General features: G+C 42.3%; 2 protein-coding genes across 6 annotated transcripts in view; both read left to right on the forward strand.

Moving 5' to 3' along the window:
• The window catches only part of ZNF148 (zinc finger protein 148), a 61,966-nt gene extending 57,601 nt beyond the window's left edge, over positions 1 to 4,365 (forward strand). Inside the window, exons 11-12 of the transcript XR_007768392.1 lie at positions 1,402 to 2,029; positions 2,652 to 4,365. The gene's annotated coding sequence lies outside the window, so the exon portion shown is untranslated. The remainder of the gene's footprint in view (positions 1 to 1,401; positions 2,030 to 2,651) is intronic.
• Positions 1 to 17,553, forward strand: part of SLC12A8 (solute carrier family 12 member 8) — a 102,790-nt gene that overhangs the window by 3,062 nt on the left and 82,175 nt on the right. Inside the window, exons 1-2 of one of the 5 annotated variants that reach the window (XM_050917036.1) lie at positions 9,661 to 9,774; positions 15,729 to 15,970. In XM_050917036.1, the coding sequence (XP_050772993.1) occupies positions 15,851 to 15,970 (120 nt within the window). In that variant the 5' untranslated portion in view covers positions 9,661 to 9,774; positions 15,729 to 15,850. Of the gene's footprint in view, positions 1 to 9,660; positions 9,775 to 10,154; positions 10,444 to 14,050; positions 14,070 to 15,728; positions 15,971 to 17,553 lie in introns of those variants that run through there. The other 4 variants (XM_050917039.1, XM_050917038.1, XM_050917040.1 and 1 more) reach the window with 4 other exon arrangements.

Below are 17,553 nucleotides of genomic sequence, written 5' to 3' on the forward strand. Positions count from 1 at the left end.
ACGTTAGCTTTCACAGTTGCCTCTATATGATTTTTTTCTCATGGTCAGATCTGATTATTAGTGCCACTTCACAAAGGCAGAAATACAGGGACTTTGCTGTTGTGAAATCAAAAGCACCAGGCTAGTCCAAATTAAACTTCCGTCACATGTGGTTCATCCTCTCTCCAGGGCAAGAACTGTGTGTGTAGTGGAGAGTTTCCTTTTGAGGTTGTTTTTAAAATATGCACATTGCTGTGTGTGTTAGAGAAGACTGGTCAAAGGGCTTTGCATGTGGTGCAGAAGGTGAAGGTTGTGATGGTCCTTATTAATATGCATGTAAGTAAGAAATATTTTTCACATTTTCCTCCACTTACATAGTGCTCCCAGTCTCTGTTTAGTTATATGATGATCACTCAAGTTGGTAGCCATTTTAAATATGGCTCACTTCCCTCTTACTGACTAACCTGACTGCTACTATCTTTTCCACCTCAGGAATCTGCTTCCTGCTGTCTGATCTGCTACACTTCTTGGCCCCCAGAATTTGTCCCCGGCCTGCTTGCTTGCTTACTCTCTGCTGATGAATCCATCTCCACATTCCAATCCTCTGAGCAGTTTCAAATGCCTGGCATAGTATAATTTTATGGAGAAAGGAGATATTTCTATTTTAAAGTCTAAGAGGAACAATATTCAGTCCTGCTAGGATTGGCATCCAACATCTCATAACTTTGAAATGGGAGTTCTGTATTATTAGAAAGGGGAGATTCCTGGCTTTCCATGGGGACCCTGAATGCACTCAAGATACCAAATTTCAAGTTCATATTGTTCTTATGTATAACGAAGATATTTTAGGACATTTTTAGAAATGTTTTAATGTATTAATTGTATTTCCCCCCTCACAGCTGAACTAAGGAACATAGCTTTACAGGTTGGAGAAAGAGAGAATTTATACCACACCACATCATCACATATTTCCTATATGTAATTTTAGAGCGTGTTCTGTAGTATATTGCTTACCACTTCTCATTTTCACTGTTTGTTCTCTCAAAAATATTTAAATACATTTGGAAATGATTTATTGAGTAGAGTAGACTTGCAAAAATAACTGTGGCATATCAGTCTGGACCCTTTTACTAACGGGCTAAGCATTTCTAAAGGTAAATGAAATTTAACATGCATCAGAAACACATATGGTTGCAGTTAAATGCTAGGGTGGGATTTTCAAAAATACTCACTGCTCCTGGTGAAGAGGATGTTAAAACTCCGATTGACTTAAGTGGGAGCATATTTAGGCCATTTTTTAATGCTTTTGAAAACCTATCCTTAACTTCTTGCTCAAAGTACAATTGTGCACACAAACCTTCCTCTGCATTCACATTGAGTCCTAACGCAAACCACTAAAATCAGCTGTCTTAATTTTTCTAGTTTACATCAATTTTATGCCACCAAATTAAATGGAGTTAATCCTAATTTGCACAGGTGTAAGTAATTAGAGAATCTGTTTTCTTCTAGTTGTAATGAACACTTCGGTTTTTGAAGGGAGGATGGTGGAAGGGTGGGCAGGTGAAAGGAGAGATCGTTAGAAATTTACATCCTGGAGTGGTGGGTTTTTAAAAGACAATGACATTTCTTGTACAGAGATATTTATTGTTCTAGACAGCAGGTCTGAGTTAGACCTCCCTATCCTTGAGGGGACAGCTTTCTACCCACCACACTTGAGTTTGTGCTCCACCTAATTGCACCATTCTGACCCCAGTTCACTTCCTGTCTCTAAGAGAACAATTTTAGAGTGTTTACATGGGGAAGTTATTTCAGAATAAGGTAGGGTGTGACTTTTTAAAATGCTTTAGCTATTCCAGAATATTTTCCCCATGTGGATGCTCCTATTCCCAACTGAAGTAGTCAACACGTTATTCAGTGATGGAATCTTCCCTTCCTCCTTCAAACACTCAATAGTCTGACAAACACTGAAGAAACCACCCTGGATACATTGGTTCTAGCCAATTACTGCCTAGTGTGAAACCTCCCATTCCTGAGCAAACTCATGGAGAAGGTAAGCAAAGGCCAACTACAAGATCACCTAATTTAAGATTTCAGAGTCGTAGCCATGTTAGTCTGTATCAGCAAAAACAGTGAGGAGTCCTTGTGGCACCTTAGAGACTAACAAATTTATTTGGGCATAAGCTTTTGTGGGCTAGAATCCACTTCATCAGATGAATGAAGTGAAAAATACAGGAGCAGGTATAAATACATGAAAGGATTGGGCTTGCTTTACCAAGTGTGAGGTCAGTCTAACGAGATAAATCAACAGCGGGATACCAAAGGAGAAAAAAAACTTCTGAAGTGGTAAGAAAGTGGCCCATTACAGACAGTTGACAAGAAGGTGTGAGTAACAGTAGGGAGAAATTAGTATTGGGGAAATTAAGTTTAGGTTTTGTAATGACTCAACTACTCCCAGTCTTTATTCAGGCCTAATCTGATGGTATCCAGTTTGCAAATTAATTCCAGTTTAGCAGCTTCACGTTGGAGTCTGTTTTTGATGTTTTTTTGTTTAAGAATTGCCACTTTTACATCTGTTGTAGAGTGACCAGAGAGGTTGAAGTGTTCTCCTACTGAATGTTTTGAATGTTATGATTCCTGATGTCTGATTTGTGTCCATTTATTCTTTTTCATAGCGACTGTCCGGTTTGGCCAGTGTACGTGGCAGGGGGCACTGCTGGCATTAGTGTCAGGCCAGGACATGGAGCTGAAACTGCTTTACTGTCGTTGCTGGATGAACTCCTCTAGTTAATGGATAAAGGGCAGACATCCGTTCAAATCCTCCTGGACCTCTCTGCAGCATTTGGTGCTATTTACCATGAGATACTGCTGCCTCACCTGAAGGAGTGGCAGGAGTCCAGGGTAATGTGTCCTGAAGGACCACACTAAACAAACAATAATGGAAAACTGCCCCTCCCGCACTTACCCTCTGATTTGTGGAGTCTCACAAGAATCAATTCTCCAGTCCTCTTCAACATTTACATGCAACCACTAGGTGATCTGGTCAGACAACATGGACTGAAGGATCAACGATATGCAGATACCACACAGCTCTACCTATCCTTCACCATGTATGATCATACCGTTAACAACAAGATGGCCTGGGGCTTGGATGAGATCAACTCATGGATAATGAGCAGCTAGTTGAAGCTAAACCCAAGCAAGACAGAGGTAAGGCTGGTAGGCAGATTAAAGACCAAAGAAGAAAAGAGTGGCTAGTCCTACAACTATATGGGAAGAGACAATGGAGATAGCCAGGAGGATAGAGGATGATTTGCAGAAGACTACAAGTGAGAACAGAAGACAAGAAGATTGCAGCCAGAAAGAACAAGAGGGGGAAGGCTGAACATTTGCACCAACACCAGGAAGAGACAGGTCTACAGGAGACTCCCTACTAAGAACAGTAAAAAGGTCTGTCACCAGAGCTGATCTGCAGAACAGAAGGGTGTGCTGTCTGCTGAGAGCTAAGATACAGGATGTGGACCTGAGCCTGAAAAGGATCTACTGGGAGCAGGAAAGAGTCCATTGATTTTCCTTCACATGGGAATAAATGGTACTGATAGGTTCTTGCTATCAAGTCAGACTGCGCCAGGCTGGAGAAGCCACCTAAAGAAATAAGGAAGTTTGGGTGATCTTCAGTGGGATTCTACCTGTCCCTAGAGGAGAGGGAAGGCAAGACAAGAGTATGACGATCAACAGATGGCCCAGGCAGTGGTACTACAAGGAGGGCTTTGTGATAGTCAACCACTGGGAGGCATTCATGGATGGAGTATTGTTTTCTCGGAATGGACTCCACCTGAGTAGGGAGGAAAATAGACTTCTGGGTTGGAAGTTGGCACAGCTAATTAAAAGAGTTTTAAACTAGCAATGTAGTGGAGATGGTTGGGAGATGCTTATGTAATCTCCACACCTGATTCTAATGTTGAGCCGGAGAAAAATCAAGCAAGAGATAGCAATGGGAAAAGGAACAACAGAGGGTAGCAGAATGGACAACAAGAGGAAAGATAATACCAGCATCACTGACTGTGATAAGTAGGCAATACTGGCAGTAAAATGACTGTACCTAATTAGGTGAGGAATATGGGTGAAGCCAAGCAAAAACTACAAAGATGTCTGCACATCATTGCAAGGAGGCGGGATAATAAAATGGAGAAACTAGAACTACTGGTTCAGGAAGTTATAGGGATAACAGAAACAAGATGGAATAGTATTCATGACTGGAATATCGGTATTGAAGGGCATGTGCTGTTCAGGAAAAACAGAAATAAAAGTAAAGATGGAGAAGTAGTGTTGAATAATAATGACAGTGTAGACTGCAAAGAAATAAAAATGATGGAATGGAGAAAACAATCTGAGTCAAATTTACTTTGGGGAAGAAAAGTAAAAGAGGCTGTATTGGGATCATGCTTGGGATCTGATTTGGATATGGATAGAGATCTCTTTAATATTTGTAATTAAATAAATACTGCTGGGAATTGTGTGATCATGGGAGACTTTAATTTCCCAGGTATAGATTGGAGGACAAGTGCTACTAATAACAGTAAGGCCCAGGTATTCCTGGATGTGGTAGCCAACAGATTTCTTCACCAAATAGTTATTGAACCAAGAAGGGGTGATGCCATTTTAGATTTAGTATTAGTAAGCAGCAAGAACCTCCTAGAAAAACTGATTGTAGAGGACAACCACTTAGTTCATGTGAACATGAGTTAATTCAGTTAAAACTACGTGGGAAGATAAACAAAACTAGGTCTGCACTTAGGGTCCTTAATTTCAGAAGAGCAAACTTAAAAAAATTAAGAGAATTAATTAGAGAAGTGGACTGGACCGAAGAACTCAAGGATCTGACTGTGGAGGAAACTTGGAATTACTTTGTCAAAGCAGCAGAAACTATCTTAAGTGTGTATTCAAAATAAAGGGAAAAATTAATAGGGAAGGGTTGTAGATTGAACGTGATGAACAAACAGCTCAAACCGGTAATTAAGAAAAAGCAGAAAGCCTACAAGGAATAGAAGAATGGATGGTTGAGCAAGGAAAGCTATATATCTTGGAGGTCAAAGTCTAAGGAAAAAATGAGAACTGCCAAAGGCCAGAACAGAGTTGGATCTTGCAGAGGAAATTAAAACCAATAGTAAAAGATTCTCTAGTCATATAAATAAAAAGAATACAAGAAAAGAAGAAGTGGGACCACTAAGCATTAAGGTTATGGTGGAGATTAAAGATAATCTAGATATTGCCTAACCAAATACTTTGCCTCAAGTTTAATAAGGATCTTAGGGGTAGTAGCAGGGTGGCTAATGGAAATGAGGATATCATATTAAAGGTGGAAGCCAAACAGCCTAATTGGATGAAAATCAGGGGGCCCAGATAATCTCCATCCAAGATTATTTAAGGAACTGCCACATGAAATTGCAAGCCCGACAACAAGGATTTTTAATGAACCCAGAAACTCTCAGGTTACCCCCTATCACTGGGAATAGCAAATATAGTACTTATATTTAAGAATGAGCTGGGGAAGTGATCCAGGAAACTACATGCTGGTTAGTTTGACCTCAATTGTATGCAAAGTCTTGCAACACATTTTGAAAGAGAGAGTAGTTAAGGACATATAGGTAAATAGTAATTGGGATAAAATGCAACATGGTTTTAAAAAAGGTTGATCATGCCAGACCAATCTGATCTCTTTGATAAGAGAACCGATTTTCTAGACAAAGAAAATGCAGTGGAGTGAATCTACCTGGATTTCAGTAAAGCATTTAATACAGTTCCAATGGGAAATTATTAGTTAAATTGGAGAAGATGGGGATTAATATGAGAATTGAAAGGTGGGTAAGAAACTGCTTAAAGAGGAGACTACAATGGGTCATGTTGAAAGGTGAACTGTCAGGCTGGAGGGAGGTTATTAGTGGAGTTTCCTCAAGGATCAGTCTTGGAAGCAATCTTATTTAACATTTTCATTAATGACCTTGGCATAAAAAGTGGGAGAGTGCTAGTAAAATTTGCAGATGACACAAAGTTGGGAAGTACTGCAAATAGGGAGGAGGATTAGAGTATCATACAAGAAGATCTGGATGACCTAGAAAACTGGGGTAATAGAAATGGAATTAAATTCAATAGTGCAAGGTCATGCACTTAGGGGCTAACAACAAGAATTTTTGCTATAAACTAGGGATGTATAAGGTGGAAGTGGCAGAGGAGAAGAAAGACCTGGGTTTATTGTTGATCACAGGATGAGTGTGAATAGCCAATGTGAAACAGGCCATAAAAAGGTCTAATGGAATCCTAGGGTGCATCAGGTGATGTATTTCCAGTAGAGATAGGGAAGTGTTATTACCATTATACAAGGCACTGGTGAGACCTCATCTGGAATACTGTGTGCAATTCTAGTCTCCCGTTTAAGAAAGACGAACTGAAACTGGAATAGGTGCAGAGAAAGGATGGTTAGAGGAATAGAGAACCTACCTTACGAGAGGAGACTTAAGGAGCTCAGCTTATTTAGCCTAACAAAAGGAAGAATGTGGAGAGAGATGATTGCTCTCTATAAATACATCAGAAGGATAAATACCACGGAGGGAAAGGAGTTATTTAAGTTAAAGGCCATTGTTTGCACAAGTACAAATGGATATAAACTGGTCATCAATAGGTTTAGGCTTGAAATTACATGAAGGTTTCTGATCATCAAAGGAGTGAAGTTCTGGAACAAACTTCTTAAGGGGAGTAGTGAGAGCAAAAAACATAACTTGTTTTAAGACTGAGCTTGATATGTTTATGATGGGGATGGTATGATGAAACTGCCTACAATGGCCTATGGCCCATCTGCGACTGCTGTTAGGAAATATCTCCAACAACTGGATATGGAACACTGGATGGGGAGGGCTCTGAGTTACTACAGAGAATTCTTTCCCAGGTGTTTGGCTGGCGGATCTTGCCCACCTGCTCAGAGTCTAACTGATCACCATATTTGGGGTTTGGAAGGAATTTTCCCCCTGGTCAAATTAGCAGAGACCTCTTAGGTTTTTTTTCTTCTTCTGCCGTGTGGGGCATAGGTCACATACTGGCTTGAACTACAGTAAATGGTGGATTCTCTGTAACTGGATGTCTTTAAATTAAGATTTGGGGACATCAGTAACTCAGCCAGAGAATAGGAGTCTATTACAGGGGTAACTGAGTGAGGTTCTGTGGCCTGCAACATGCAGCAGGTCAGCTTAGATCAGGGGTCGGCAACCTTTCAGAAGTGATGTGCCGAGTCTTCATTTATTCACTCTAATTTAAGGTTTTGCGTGCCAGTAATACATTTTAACGTTTTTAGAAGATCTCTTTCTATAAGTCTATAATATATAACTAAACTATTATTGTATGTAAATTAAATAAGATTTTTAAAATGTTTAAGAAACGTCATTTAAAATTAAATTAAAATGCAGAGCCCCCTGGACCGGTGGCCAGGACCCGAGCAGTGTGAGTGCCACTGAAAATCAACTCGCGTGCCGCCTTCCGCACGCATGCCATAGGTTGCCTACGCCTGGCTTAGATGATTGAGAGGGTCTCTTATGTCCTTAATGTCTCTTGAGTTTATATGTTTGCAGTGACAGTGCAGTCTCCTCTGATTAAATGTACACACCTACAACTGGATTCCTCACTGATGTTAAGCTCTCACATAGCATCATCCATGAGTAACACTTTAACAGCTCTGGTTGGCTAGAAGACTCTGTCCCATCCTGGCAGATGAAGAGCTGGCCTCAGTTGTTCAGTTCTTTATTACTTCTTGTCTGGATTACAGCAATGCAATATATGTGGGAATGAAAACTTCAGTACTTAGGAAACTCCAACTAATTCAGAACTCTGCAGAGTGCCTCCTCAGCAGCACAGGCTACTGCCAACACATCAGTTTTGTCCATGTTCTCTGCACTGGCTTCTCATAGAATTTCAAATCAAGTTTGAAGTCTCAGTCCTTGTCTTCAAGGAGCTCTAGGGCCAGGATATCTAAAAGTTTGCCCAAAGGTGTAAAATGAAGATCTTGGGCAACAAATATGTGCCTTTGGCCCACCATAACTCTCTACAAAAAGGTTAAAGCTTGTCGCTGGGGGAAATAGAACTTTCTCTGGGGTTGATCTGAGACTGTGGAATGAACCCCTAGGAACTGAGGACCATTTCAAACTTCATCTTCTGCTCCAAGTGCAAGAAACTTTTTTGACCTTGCCTTCTCCAGCATAAATACATAGCAACAAATCCTAAAACCCTACCAAAATACGGCATTCCACAGCACACACTTCTCCCCTTGTGGAGGGGATGAGAGAACAGACTACAGAAGTGTAGTTACATTGCTTAATGCACCAAGGGAAGGTGCTCAAATACTGATAATGGGCAGGACCTCAGAACCTATATAGGATAGAAGGGAATTCCAGAATAAGAGTGCCGTAATCTGTTTTGCAAATTCCCGGCATAGACAACCCCTTAGCGTGCCACTTGGGGAGCTATTTAGGAAGAGCTGCTATGGAATACCCTTGCATAGACATGCCCTTATGCCCACTGTGCTCCATCAGGCAGAATGTTGATGTGATAATTTCTTTTCACAAAGTGCTGGGACTTTCAAATAAATCGAAAGCCTCCATTATGAATAAGAAGTAAAGAAATGAATGATCGGTTTCATGTTTTCAGTGAAACACAGGATGCTGCTGCCTAGCATCCTTATTTGACTGTTTATGTGCCTATGGTTTTCCACCCTTAAGGGGAAAAAAAATCATGTTCCTTGAGTGTCAGTAAAGAATAAACAAATGGGCTTGCCAAGCAGGATGTTGAGCCTATTATCTCTGGTAATGGGACTCCTTCTCTGTTTGCATATATAACCTGTCACATTCCCTCCACTGGCTGCATGTGTTTGTAATAGACAAAATTGTACAATGTTCCTGTTACACTTGCTGCTTCCTTTGGATGCAACCAACAAGGGTTGTCTCTTAGGAAGATCAGTAGAAAATATACTGCAGGACACAATGCTGCACTGGCAGGGTCAGGGGCCAGATACTGAACAGGCCTTTTCCGCCTCCAGAGTCCACTCGCTATGGGTGAAATTGTGTCCCTAGTGGGAGTTCTCCCATTCACTTCAGTGGGGTTAGGATTTGCCCCCTATGGATCTAATTCTGCTCTCAGCTCTATCAGTATAAATCAAGCACCCTTGTATTGGAGTTACTCTGGATTTACTGGTATGAGTGAGAAATGGAGTATTTACAGTCTGGAAATGCCAATATCAGCGCTGAGGAAGGCTAAGCCCTAGCCCTTGCTCCCCTAAGTGGGGGTGGAGAACCTGCTGACCTCAGGAAGTGGCAGGGGCGCGGCAGTATTTGGTAGCTAGAGGTAGGTGCCCTGGTTAGCCGGATGTGTGTAAGTCTGAATAAATAATAAGCGCTGTCCAGTGTGGGGGCTCCCCCCATCCTGCTTTGTGGAGTCAAGTGAGCTCTTTGGGGAGTGTGGCCCCTTCAGGCTGCCTAGCACAGCTGGCGAAGGGAGCGCTGGCCCTTAGCTGTGGTCGGGGGCATGTGGCTGGATGCAGAGAGGAGGCTCCAGGGCTGCGCGCTCCGGCTCCTGTGCAAACTACCAGGGAGTGTCCCTGCCTGGGGAAGGCCACCCCCGCGTCCCGCCGCCGCAGCACCAGCAGGGCCAGGCCCACGTGGCACTGAGTGCCCGGCCCCGGGCAGCGCTGGCTGGAGGCTCGCAGCGGAACCGGGGCTGTCTCTGCGGGGCAGAGGGGAGGCACAGCCCCACCCCAGGGTAAGGCGAGCCTGGGGGAAGGGAGGCCCCCAGCCAGAGTCAGGGGGAGAAGGGAGTGAGGGGGGCCAAGGTAAGCAGAGCCAGCAGGTGCTGCGAGCCCCAGGCTAGATAACCGGCTGCTGGTGGGGCGTGTGGGCTGCACCCCACGCGCGGAGCGAGCATCAGGGGCCGCAGTGCGGTGGGGCGGGGGGTTGCTTCTGGGGCAAACAACTTCTGGTTTGTTTTTCACTCACCCGGTAAATGGGCTGCCTGGAGACTGCCACTGACTGAGCAGAGAACCAGGGGCTGCTGCTACCTGCCCCCTCCAAGGGCAAAGCAGGCGGGGCGGGGGCAACAATGAGAGGCTGGAGGGGAAAGGAAGATTAGGGAGACTCGGGAGCAGAAGGTGCAGGAGGGGGGCAGGGCGCTGAGAAAAAGCTGCAGGTGCCTCCCGGATCCAGGAAACTCCTGCTCCCAGACTGAAGGTGGGCAGGGCTCACCCTCCTTCCTGGGCCTTTCTAGGACTCGTCAGCTCAGAAGTTCCACCTCAACCTGCCCGGCGCACGCACCTGCCTAGCTCGGCTCGGATGGCTGGGAGGCGCTTGCAGAGCCTTGTGTCTGGGGTGGAATGACCGTGAGCCGAGCTCCGGAGAATATGCATTTACGGGCAGGCTTGAGGAGCTGTGCAAGGTGATGTTTGTGGCTGGTTAAGCTAGTTTCGGCAAAGAGGCTGCGGAGATCTAGTCTGTATGCTGGTAAATCTTGGAAGGAATAGCTGTCCCGTCTGTGAGTTTCCTTGGACACCCCTTTTTTATGTTGTTAAAAAACAGACAAAAAACCAATTAATAATAAGCGGTGGGTGGCTGTATTTTCTGTAGGTTGTCAAAGAGTTGAGAGCTTTTTCATCAAGAATGGTTTGATTCACTTCAGTCTTTGATTTATACCATAATATTCATGATAGTAGTGCCTAAGGGCAGATGAGAACAGGACCCTGTTGTGCTGGGTGCTGTACAAACAGAGTAAGACAGTCCCTGCCTCAAAGGCCTTACAGTCTAAATAGACGGGATAGACACAGCGTCTGGGCAAAAGAGAGAGAACATACAGCCAGAGTGAACAATGCAAGGGGGACAAATGTCATTTACTTCTCTGATTTGTTTTATTATATAAATCCTTCCAGTGAGGTTTGTTCTTGTTTTGTCATTATAGCTGGTCATTTACAGCCTAAGTGTAACAGTGGCTAGTTAGCTATGGTGATGGGAACCTTATAAACAACTTTAAATAGAAGTAAGTCAAGTCAGGCTGTAAAATTGATGTACTACTAGACAGAATTTGCCCTTAATATGTAATACTATGTTACTATTGTTTTCAAAATATAGAAGAGCAACAAAATGAGCTTGGATATTACATTCCCTGGATAACATTGTTGTATTTGTATATGACGGAACGTTCCTGAGTGTGCTAGTTAAGTTTATTGTGCTGACTGCTATTTGATTTATCTTTAATTTCTTCCTTGGGGTCCCCCAAATTAGGTGCTTTTTAAAACTTGACCACGATGAGGGTTTAGGTGATTTATTGAAAACAAAGTGCTCTAAGCTGTTGGGTCCCATCACAAAACAAGCCTTGAAAGTAACTTCTATGACAGGAAGGGAGCCCCTTCAGAGGTCGTTGGACCACACACAATTGCGGTTGGAAGTGTATTAACCTCTTTTCTTTAAAATCAGCCATCTGTTGAATAGCTTAGAGTAGTGATTTTTGGCTGAGAAGCTGCTTTAATGTTATTATTAATGAAATAATTTGAAAAGATACAATGACAGTTTGAGTTGCAGAATGCACACTAGAGGCTGTAATTTTCATCTTCCAGAATAAGCCTTTACAATTAAATATGAAAGTATCTCAGTTTCCAAATTACTTGTCACCGTAAAAACAGACAAAAAATCAACCCCACGTAATTATTTTTCCTTAAAACTGCAATGGATGTATTTCCCCCAAAGCTCTTGTTTTGCTCCTAGCCATGAAAACCATGGGGAAATAAATATGTGGTCATTGATTCCATTTCTTTGATTTATTTAGTGCTGGGAAAGTGGCTATCAATCAAGGTTTGAATTAGACCCTAATTTTATATTTGGGGAAAGGAATTATTATTCTAGCAGACTAATTTTTAACGGTGTGTGTAGCATAACATGCTTTAGCCATGGTGTGGCAAATGCTAGACAGAACCAGGGGTCACCCAATGAAATTAATAGGCAGCAGGTTTAAAACAAACAAAAAGAAGTATTTCTTCACACAGTGTGCAGTCAACCTGTGGAACTCATTGCCAGGGGATGTTGTGATGGCCAAAACTATAACTAGATTCAAAAAAGAATTGGATCTATCCTCCATGAACTTATCAACAAATAGCTATTAGTCAAGATGGTCAAGGATGCAACCCCATGCTCTGAGTGTCCCAAAGCCTCTGACTGCCAGATGCTGAGACCAGATGACAGGAGATGGATCACTTGATGATTGTCCTGTTCATTCTCTTTGAAGCATCTGACATTGGCCACTGTTGGAAGACAGGATGCTGGGGTAGATAGACCATTGGTCTGATCCAGTATGGCCATTCTTATGTTCTAACCTAGATGGATATTTTGTGGTGGCACCTATATACACACACACAACAAGAAGAAGGTCCCTGCCCCAAAGACTACAATCTCAGACCCTGATCTCACAGAAAAGTGTGTTAATTTATTTTACATACTGTAAAATTCCGTCGACTTCAATGGGACGACTTACATTGTACAACGTTAAGCATGTGTAAGTCTTTGTAGAATCAGAGCAAAATATTTATTTTCCTTTCATTTACATATCTTGCACAGCATCCTACGTAAAACAGTATCCCAATGCTAAATGAATGCAAATATTGGTGATACACGTATGTGTATAAATCATTGTAGAATTAAGTTATAGGAAAGGGAGAAAAATTAGGGAGGCTGTTCCATACAGCAGTAGCTGCAGAGGAGAAAGTTCTCAGACCAACAGGGGTGAGATTGTGTGCAGGGAGAGAGAGAGAGAAGTTAATGATAGACAAGCAGAGGGATTGGAGAGTAGAAAAGAGAGAGCAGGGATTCTCAGAGACCAGTGTGAGTAGAAGGAAGAAAGTCTGTTAGAGGATTTAAAAAGTAGGACAACAATATATCCTGGCAAGGTTGCCCCTCAGTCCTGTAACCTATAGCACAGTTGTCATAAACAGATAGCTAAGGGTTAATGTCTCTTTCACCTGAAGCACCTGACCAGAGGACCAATCAGGAAACCGGATTTTTTCAACTTTGGGTGGAGGGAATTGAGTGTCTCAGTCTTTGTCTGCCTGCCTGCTTTCTCTGAGCTTTGGAGAAGTAGCTCTACTTTCTAGTCTTCTGTTTCTAAGTGTAAGGACAAAGAGATCAGATAGTAAGTTCTATGGTTTCTTTTCTTTGGTATTTGCATGAATATAAGTGCTGGAGTGCTTTGATTTGTATTCTTTTGGAATAAGGCTGTTTATTCAATATTCTTTTAAGCAATTGACCCTGTGTTGTATCATCTTAATACAGAGAGAACATTTGTACTTATTTTTCTTTCTTTTTATATAAAGCTTTCTTTTAAGACCTGTTGGAGTTTTTCTTTACTTCAGGGAAATTGAGTCTGTACTCACCAGGGAATTGGTGGGAGGAAGAAATCAAGGGGAGATTTGTGTGTTGGATCGCTAGCCTGATTTTGCATTCCCTCTGGGGAAATAGGAAAGTACTTTTGTTTCCAGGATTGGGAACGGAGAGGGGGAGTCCCTCTGTGTAGTTTCACAGAGCTTGTGTCTGTGTATCTCTCCAGGAGCACCTGGAGGGGGGAAGGGAAAAAGGATTATTTCCCTTGGTTGTGAGACTCAAGGGATTTGGGTCTTGGGGTCCCCAGGGAAGGTTTTTCAGAGGGACCAGAGTGCCCCAAAACACTCTAATTTTTTGGGTGGTGGCAGCAGGTACCAGGTCCAAGCTGGTAACTAAGCTTGGAGGTTTTCATGCTAACCCCCATATTTTGGACGCTAAGGTCCAAATCTGGGACTAAGGTTATTACAACAGTATACCTGCAAGTTATAAATTTCGGGACCTGAGCCTTACTATGTGAAAGATGTTTACATTTGCTATGGAAGATATGGTAAATGAATGACTACTTCTTGATATTTCAAACTTGCTGCAAATGTACTTTTGCTGCTAGGAATGCTTTACCTGTGTGTGTCCCCAGGCATACGGGTCTTAGAAATGAACATCGTAAAATGAACAAGGACAGCGATGTTCAACTTTTACTTCCAGGTGCATCTTCCATAAATGAAATTAATTTTGGTGATCACAGTGGAGCTTTACTAAACAAAATCTCTTCCCATTAAAGAGCAGCCTGATGCGTTGTGGAACGCTTTGAAAAATATTCTACTTAAAAGCAATTTTGCCTGCATGTCCTGTATTTTCCTCCCTCCGTTTTCATCACCGGGGCTATTTGCATAAAAACACAATCTTTGTTACTTAAGAATTCATCTGCTCCTGCTGCTGGTTCCCTGCTTGAAGCCCCAACCACCTTATAACAGCAACCAACTGTGATATTGTAAAGCATTTTTTTTTTTTTTGTTTCATGGGGATTGCGGGGAATGAGCAGTAGGGAATCAATGAACTCTTAACTGCTTTACTGCTGCTTAACAGGACAAATGCACGGGATAAAGAAACACCTCCTGTGCCCAGCACAGGACAGCACAGCAGAAATGCTAGACAGGAGAATCATCAGTGGAACTGCTTGGGGAGCACAGCTGTTGTTTCTATACTAGTGTGCTCACCATGTTCTGTTGGAAGGCAAAGACAGAATTAGAAAAGAAGGCTGGTTAGGAAGGGTGGTCTTGTGGGTAAGGCCTGGGCTGGGACATGAGCGATCTGGATTTAAGTCCCATCTTGTTTCCCGATGTTCTGTATGACTTTGGGCCATTCTCTTAATTTCTCTGTCCCATTGTTCCTGCAAGCTGAGGACAATAATCTTCCGTTCTGTGTTTAGATTGTAAGTTCCTGGGGACAGAGATTGTCTCTCCCTATGTGTTTGTACAGCACCGAGCTCAGTTGCGATCTCCAGGCACTAGTCAAATACAAATAAATAAACATGGAGTTTTGTAATCATGATTGATTTTTTGTGTGTGTATTTGTTAACTCCTGCTACCATGAAGTGTAATTAATACTGATGTTAGAAACCCAAAGGAACAAAAAAGTTCCCATAGTCAAGTTTAAGAACTATCAGAATACATACTAAACATCGTTCAGTCCTTACACTGTTGTTACGTCCTTTGCCCCAGCTGAGACTGGTCTCTATAAATACATCAGGGGATAAACACCAGGGAGAGGGAAGAGCTATCTAAGATAAAGGACAATGTTGCACAAGAACAAATGGGTATAAACTGACCATGAATAAATTTAGGTTGGAAATTAGGTTTCTAAGCATCAGAGGAGTGAGGTTCTGGAATAGTTTGCCGTTGAAGTAGTGCAGGTAAGAAAACTAACTAGTTATAAGATGGAGCTTGATATGTTTCTGAATGGGATTATATGACAGGGTTGCCTGTGATAGCCGGGGACTGGTCTTGATGACCAAGGAAGTCCCTTCCCATCCTCTGCTCCTTACTCTCATCTGTTAATATGCACTTCTGTTTTGACTATAAGCTGCTTGGAGCAGGGACCTATCAAACTATCTGTTCTGTGACATGCCTGGCATACCTTGCCTTGAGGTATGATACAAATAATAAAATAATTGTTTTCTTGTCTTCATACTAAACATGCCCTATCAAGATGCCTTATTAATGCAGCTCCTATATTTCACATGCTCGTGTCATTATAAGGGTCTGGTTTGAAAGGATGGTGCTGCTTGAATGGCAGGTTTGTGCGTCTTTGTATTCTGCAGAATTAGAAAATTACAGTAGGTTTCTCTTTCTTTTTCTTCCCTAGCCCTTCTGACTAGGAGTAACAAAACCATGAATCCTCGTCTGTGGAGATTCCACTGCTACAGGAATTTGTTTGAGAGGAATAGCTGACCTTCTACTCTGACCCTCAGACTTGTGATTAGCATTATGGCTGCACGCTGGACATACAGCTCTAACATAAAAGATAAAATGTTCGTGCTGAGCAGCGCTGCTGGCCTGAGGAGTGACACGCACGTGCAAGAGCTGTTCCACGAGGAAGCACAACAGGTATGTTGAAAAGGCTCCTTCTCCCCAAGCCACTAAGCTCTTGAGTTCCATCTGCAGCTCCTTGTGAAGTCATCATGAACTGACAGATGAATAAACTGACATAACCTGATTAATTTCAGATATTTGTTATGTCAAAATCATGTGTGTTTCAGTAAGAAAGGTTTCATTCCTTCTTAGGCCTTGAACATGATGGATACCTTATTACCCTAATGAGATCCATTAGAGTTGCATGGTCTTATGGTCTTTCTCAAGGTCTTATGTTTCATCCAGTCAAAAGTAGCCTCTGCAGGGTCTGGTCTGGTCTATGGAAGTTCTATGAGACTCCTTGAATTAACATCTTGTCTGGATGTCAAGCATGGAAGGGCCTGTCTTCTGTGTTGGTTTCCAGAGAGGGGTATAAGGTATAGTCACCTTCCCCAAACTCTAACTCTTGGCTTCGTACACTGAGATTCTAGCTATGCTGGTACCAAAAGGGGGTGGGTTTGTGCTTTTTCTTTTAAGCAGCTGAAGGAATGAACTGGGGCCCTGCTCACTGCCCCTCAGGCCATGCAGGAGAGTCATTGCAAACTTCTGCTTGAAGCACAACTGTGTGTGGTGAATGGTTCACAGTACAGCACAGAATCCTTCCGTGGGGAATTTCTCGGACTGCTCTTTCCAAGGGCAGGTCTGATAACATTTGGAAAATTGGTGCTGTTTGGTTGTTTGTAGGCCATTTTATTATTTTTTTTTAAGATTCTACTATCAAACATGATGGTTCATAATTTGAAGGAGGATAGGCTAAAGTCTGGAACCGAGTCTCGTTTAAACAGCTTGGAGAATTGAGGTACCTCAGTGAGAATTTGACTAGGATACAGGGGTTAACTAGCTCATGCAGAAAAGTGCCTTGATGATCGCATGTTGTCGAGACTTTGGTTTTACATCTCTTCTGAAAGACCTCATCTCTAATGACCTAGGAACCCTTGCCATCCTACGTGGGACCCGGTTCTGTAACCATGCCAGAGAGAACAGCACCACTTACCGCATCACCAACAAATAGCAATAACATAATCATTGGTAAAATCTTCTAAATGTTGTTTATTTCCAGTTCCCCTAAAAAAAATAATCCAAATTAATTTGCTCACTTTATGGCTTTCCTATGTAGGACCCAGTTACTCTGTACCCTGGAATGCTGTGTATTGTACTTGACAGTGGGTTAAAGCTTTTTGACACACCTGAAACTTAAAAATGAACATTTTAGTGTTAAAGTTATTCTGTTACCTGCAGTTCTGCATGACTCTGTGTCATTGAGATCATATTGGTTATGCTGTATATGCCTAAAGATATAGCATGTCAGGAAGCAAAGCCATGATTAATACCCGTCTTCCATTATGACTGTTTTGGCCTTGGCTGAGATTTTCAAAAACAGGGGCCTAATGTTAGGCTTCTAAATCCACATTTAGATGCCTAAATAAGTGCCCTTATTTGTCAAGAGTGCTAACCAGCCAGTAACACTTAAATAACAACCTAAGTTAGGTATCTGCTTACTGTAATGACAAAATAAAAGTTTGTACTGTTAGCCCTGCAGAGCCAACACAGAGAGAGTT

Source organism: Gopherus flavomarginatus, chromosome 10 (genome assembly GCF_025201925.1).
Source record: "Gopherus flavomarginatus isolate rGopFla2 chromosome 10, rGopFla2.mat.asm, whole genome shotgun sequence".
In the NCBI taxonomy this organism is placed as follows: domain Eukaryota; kingdom Metazoa; phylum Chordata; order Testudines; family Testudinidae; genus Gopherus; species Gopherus flavomarginatus.